This window comes from Nestor notabilis, unplaced genomic scaffold (assembly GCF_000696875.1).
Source record: "Nestor notabilis isolate BGI_N333 unplaced genomic scaffold, ASM69687v1 scaffold2376, whole genome shotgun sequence".
NCBI classification, from domain to species: domain Eukaryota; kingdom Metazoa; phylum Chordata; class Aves; order Psittaciformes; family Psittacidae; genus Nestor; species Nestor notabilis.
Window position 1 is genome coordinate 29,574 of NW_009932179.1, and position 6,446 is coordinate 36,019.

Below are 6,446 nucleotides of genomic sequence, written 5' to 3' on the forward strand. Positions count from 1 at the left end.
AACAGATTCATAAGTTTACCTTCTCCATACCCAATCAATGAATACACATTCACCCCATAGTTCAAGGAGCACAATTAATGAAATTACTATTACAAAGCAACAGTATAACATCATCTCCATTTCCAGCAAGTAAATCAATAGCTCCATTAGCTCCATTCACAACAGGTTTCACAGATGATCCAAGCCCAGGAAAGTCACACATACTTACAAATTATAAAGCATATCGGCCATGTTGCTGCGGTAGTACAAGGCATTTCTGTAGGCGCTTTCAGCTTCAGAAATCTTGCTCTGGCTCTTGAGAACATTTCCAAGGTTACCCCATGCTGTCAAGAGCAGAAAACAGTATTCAGAAAGAGCTACAATCCAATTACACGACAGAGTATCCAAGTATCAGGAAGTTCCTCAGGAAGACAAACACCACAAAGAAACTATTTTCATGGAATGGGAGGGGTGGTTGGTCCTTTTTCCCCCTGGCTCTCTGGATCTCTGCATCTTACTGTGAGATTCACATTTCATAGCAGTGATATGCATACATTCTGCATACATAGAGCTTTCAGGTGGGAAAAGGAACTTTAAAAACAAAATATGTCTCTATGATTTACAAACTACAATAGCAAAATGACCGGTTTATTTTATATTACCTCTAAATAAAAATCCACAGAGTGAAATGTGGAACTGGGGCATCTTCATAGCTTTAGCTTTTTTTTGTAAAGCCTATTTACTCTAAATAGCAACAAATTTTCCCAGAGTAGACAAAGCTCTCACTGAGGTATGAAAATTTGACAAATGATGCAGGAATTGTAAGAATGGTTAGGTAAGTAACCAGGATTAAAGCATGCCAGATGGATATAAACATACTATTCAGATCACTAAAATGCATTTTTTTTCTACTTGGAAAACATGTGGTTCCTTTCCATACAATTTATTATGTTATACAATGTGCTTTTATATCCCATCTATAAAGGACTTGAGGTAAAAAATATTTAAGGCTCCACATGTGTTCCCTTAGCAGTTGTGTTGAGTGGCACAAAAACTGTACTTAAAAAAGAAACTGGAAGTAATATTTTATGGAAAACACAGCCCATGTTATTCACAATTTAGGAAGCTAATTTAAATGGCATTATAATTATAGTCTATGTGTATACATAAAAAAACCCCCACATTATACTCATAAATACATCAAAGTTGTTTCATAAAACAGTTCTACTTTCGCAAGTATTCTTTTTATGATCAAAAACAATGGAAAGATGATGCATGTCCTTTCCACCAAACACACAATATATGGCAAACTATTCTTCCCTCCAGAGGCACTAAGTATAAACATTAGCTCATGTAGCAGTTAAAGTCTACTGCTTCAATTACTCAAGCCAATCTTTTTACAGGAATTTGTATCAATCCTGAGTAATGCAAACTTTCAATGTAGTTTTAACATAACACTGCTAAATAGGTTTATAATTATTTCAGATACATGTTTTTTCCTCAGAAAGTGCATCACTTTCAATCTGCTGTGGTTTGCTGCAGAAGCATCTTGCCATAGGGATGAATAAGCAGCAAAGAGCATTTTCCTCTGAGCAGACTAAACTAATCATTGCTGGGAAAAAACTGATGGAACCCTTTTAGGATTCACAAAAATAATGTCATCCAACTGTGCACAACAAATTTTGTAAAGGCAAGTAAAAAAATAAATGCAGAATTTCCATGAGAAAATAAATTTCCTCTTCTGTGAGCCTACTATTTCATAAGATGAGAAATAATTCAGCAAATATTTACCACTAAATTGGTAAAAGTCACAACTGTTCCATTATTCTCCTGTTTAATGAAATAAAGTTGTTTAAAAATTCAGAAGCAGCAATTAAGGTGACTAGCCAGCTTATAAGCATTAATACTTGTAAGAAAAGAAAAACCAACCCAGATTTTTTTGTAACTCATTTGTGAAAACACTCTCTGATGTTGCTTCTGCAGTACATGACCATCCAATTTCCCATAGTTGTATGTTCCATATAATCTGTAGCTACTTTTGTTTTCACTCTGATCTCCCATAAAAAAGCATTACATCAAATGACCATTTGGACTGCTATTAACAATACAATTCCCTGCTATATAGTTACTTGCTCCCAACCACTTTGAAGCTCAGTAAATGAAAGGACATACAAGAGAATGATTCGGTTCATCTTTTCATCTGTTTGTTAGACTGGAAAAAAAAACCCTATTAACACTGTTAAATGTATTAGTTTCTCATCTATGCTTCACTTCATGCTGTATGCTCCATTTTTTATTTGAGTTAACACAAGTTTTAAGGCAATGCTTTATTTTACATTCTGCAAAATAATCTGTGTCAGCTTTTTAATATCAATCAATATTTAATCTGCATTTTTTCATTTGAAATATATTCCATTTAGGCTTTTGTCAAAGTTTGTAAAACTGTGAATGATTGATTTAACTTAATGTGCTATACTAGAAGAAGTGATAGTAGCAGAAAACAGCAAACATAAAGCACAGTAATTTCACAATTTATCATTAAAAGAAACATGAAGGGTATTTTACTTCCCCAAACTATAAAAGCTTGGTATACATCTTCATATCTATTTAAACACAGAATTAGATGAATGACCTAGTTCTGGCTGGAGATGAAGCTACATAGAATGTTTTGTAGAATAAATGCTTATTTTATAGATCATGCTCATAGCCCTAGAAGTTATGAACAGCTATTATCTGCAGCAGCCACATCCTCTTGGTTGTTAGTATATGAGGGGAAAAAAAAGAGGATGATCTACATGGAAAAGAGGCTACATCTGCTACTTAAGGATCTTCACTCCTTCTTTTGTCTTAAGTAACACAATTAACCTTAGGAAAAAAAAAAATTCAGTTATTAACTACATCTCTGGCATCCAATTCCTCAATCCATATCTCAAGACAAATTTGTCCTGCAAAACTGTAACAACATTGGTTCAACATTCAAAAATAGAAACAAAATTATACCTGAATGAAGCCACATCCCTATTAAAAACATACCCTATGATTTCAGCTGAATTTCAGCACTCAAGTGTTTTTTTTATCCGTGCATTGTGAGAAATTAAAAATTAAATTCTCAAAAGAAAAAGAAACTAGGTCAGTAATTCTGGAATTTAAAATGGATTTTTATTCCACTGATTTTTTATATACATTTTTCATATAAAATCTGTAATACCTGAAACTGCAAAATGGAACATTTAATATTCAGAAGATGCTAAAGCATATTTGTATACCACAACTTAATCTTTAATTACAAGTCCAATTTTTCCCCTGTTGGAGACCCTATTCAGCACAAGCTATGAATGAAACAGCTTTGTAATATTTACTTTTTGCCTGCTGCTTAATTCCCTGTGCACCAACAATAAGACCAAACCAGTCCCAGGTCTTTGAGAAATAATACTCTATCATAGCATGGGAACAAAGGTAACATTCACATATCTCATACACCTAAAAAACAGTCAATCCATTCAAACTCTACTTCATTGCCTACTTTTCCATAGATCATAATCAACATAAATGGGAACATTTTACATCAAATCCATTCCTCCACCTAGTATCCTAAGCCAATTATAAACTGAAAAATCTCTTAATGCTTGAGAATTCCTGTGATAGTTACATTTATTTGCAGGAAAATGGATCATTTTAAAGAGTTGGGGTTTTTTTTTGCTGCTGTTTTTAAATAAATAGCAGGAGAAATTCTGTGGCATTAAGTAGGAAAATAAACAATTGTTTAATAGTTATCACTTTGGCCATATCAAACTAGATTTCTATTAAACTTTAAAGATGACATTTATACCACCTTGCAATGAGAGTAGGTCAAGTTCTCAGTCATTTAATTGCTTTCAAAATTAAAATGAATATGACAAATTTCAGCTCCAAATTTAACATGATTAATTTCTCAACTATCTCACTGAAACTGAGAATTGAGATTTAACAAGCCTGAAAAATACCAGGTTGGCATAACCTTAATTCTGCAAGAGAGCAAGACAAACAACGGTGAAGCGGGAACAATGTTGTCCACTCTAATCTGCCTGGATCTAAGAAGCTTTTCTCTTGCTAAAGAGAACAGTTGAACTTTCAGCTTGCAACTGAATTATGAAGACAAATGACAAATGGAAATGAATGTGTGCAAATATCTTAATTCAAATAACACTTTCCCTTTCTACTGAATCAAAGATCATGATATGCTATTCAGGGAAATGGAAATAACAAAACAACAAAGTAAAGTTTCAGACAAAAGTATTCAGGCGGTGTAAAATTGTGTATGTTGATTATTTGATTCAATAGTTTGATTTAAAAAATGAATAAAAAATTGTTAACAAAGATAACCCGAACTATCTAAGAAGGATTCTCCTTCCTCAATGTCATCCTTATATAATCCATGAAAAATAAGATAATAAAATCTCTTTGGAAACTCAAAACCTACTGAACATATTTGTTGTTAAAACACCTCTGCTGAAACATGGAGAGTAAAAAAAAAAATCCAACTAAAATCCCTTATTAAATCACTGAAATACAACCTGGTAAACTTTTAAAAAGATACAGGAAAGAAAAGGAAAATGCTGTCTTTCCCAGTATGTTATGCCAGGGAGTAAACACTGGCTTTTTTAAACCTACCTAGAAGCAAACACTCAAAAATTGATTAAAGAAAATGTAGGACTTAAAGTTTAAAAAATTGACACACAACATTCAAAATTCGCATCAACAAATTACTGAAGTTTTGTAAGACTGTTCTCACCTTAAACTATCAGACTTAATCCAAAATAAAAGTTAAAACACAAACTGATGAATGCATTAAAAGTGTTTATTACTTGAGTGGGGCGAACTTGAATAAAGACTGAAGTTGTCTGGGGAACAGCAAAAATTCATTTGTAAACAACTTGTTAGCAGTTCCAACTAGCAACTTTAGTTCACAGAAAAACACACATCAAGCCAAGAAAACTTCTATGGTGCTTTACAAATATTTGTGCATTATTTACTATTCTTTAGCTTGTGAAATTAATAACAGCAATTCCAGGCTGCATTCCCTCTCAACAATCCTGCTTTTCTCCTGACTCATCTATGAAAAAGTAAACGTGTAACAATTACCATCTCTATGTTTTTCTTAAACAAAGTTTAGGAATGAAGAGAGGCTGGTCCAGAAAAAAAAGCCTTCAATATATTTTTATTCCAGAGATCTGTTGTTCTCTGTTATTACAACTGCATTTATGCTCCCATGTAGCAGACATAAAAAAGATGGTCCTGGGCAACATTTACGATAAGGAACCCTAACACAGGAATCTCAATAAAAGGGGAGTTCAGAAACTGAATCCTTGATTGCAAAAAAATCCACTAGCTTACCAGAAAACCTGAATCTGATATTTGAACAAATAACCCGTTTCAGAGCTGTAACAATTTCTTCAGCAATGTAAATACTGGCATGCTCTCATTACAGAGGGGAACAGGATAAGTAATTAAAAAAAAAAGAAAGAAGTCTGTTTAAACTTCAGTAGACAAACAGCATTTGCCTTTCTTTGTTAATTCTGAGTAGAACTGATCTCCATCTTCCCTTTTAGAAAGAAAGCATACCTGTCACACTGGGCAAAAGACAAGAGAGGGGAGCAAAAACATATGAACCAACCCACTTCAACTTACGTAAAACCCCTTAACGAGCAAAGATGTGCAATTTTGACAAATACTCTACAATCGCAAACTACATGAAAAGATAATAAAAATAGGCTTTTATCTGGCAACTTTTTGTATAATATTTTTTATTTCCTCTCCCTCCACATGAAAGAATGGGAAGATGGAGGTACCACTGCATCCCTGCCAAAAATCGAGTGGAAAGAGAACTATAGTAATTATCACACAGTTATGAACACAGTTATCAACACTTTAGACATGCTTTTACTTTGTGAAAGTAATGTTGGTTGGTATCAAAACCATCATCAGGTTGATAAACAGTGCAGCTCCTCCGTATTTCCCTACTATTTTACACCTAAACCATTAGTACTCTTAACTTCATGAAAAAGGTATTCCTGCTCCCCCATTTACTTCGCAGACATTAGATTTCAAGACTCAAAGATGATTAAGCATGTGGGCCCAAGAGATGCTGTAAAGCCCAAAGAAGCAGCCTGTTGAAATTCCTAGCCATTATCATTTGTAAGACATTTATTTGGATGATGACTGAAGGAGAAGTTTAATTTTACTTTTCTTAAACACTTTTTCCTGTTTCAAATATTGTCCAAAAGGATTTTCCATTTGCTTCTTTTCCCTTCAAAGGCTTGAAAGTCAATTACAAGTAAGATATGCACATTTTATATAAATCAGTTCTTCAGTACAGCACACTAATAATCTCCTTACAGTCACAGCATCAATATTTGAAATTTGCATTAGAGTTGGTGCAAAGTTTTATGTTTTTATTCATTACAAACTTGTTGAGTTGGAAAATCAGC

At 33.4% G+C, this 6,446-nt stretch overlaps 1 protein-coding gene across 1 annotated transcript in view; it reads right to left on the reverse strand.

Moving 5' to 3' along the window:
• TMTC2 (transmembrane and tetratricopeptide repeat containing 2) overlaps nt 1-6,446 on the reverse strand; it is a gene marked incomplete at its 3' end in the record, with an annotated part of 47,510 nt that overhangs the window by 26,352 nt on the left and 14,712 nt on the right. The window contains exon 3 of the mRNA XM_010016234.1: nt 209-323. Within this exon, the coding sequence (XP_010014536.1) occupies nt 209-323 (115 nt within the window). The remainder of the gene's footprint in view (nt 1-208; nt 324-6,446) is intronic.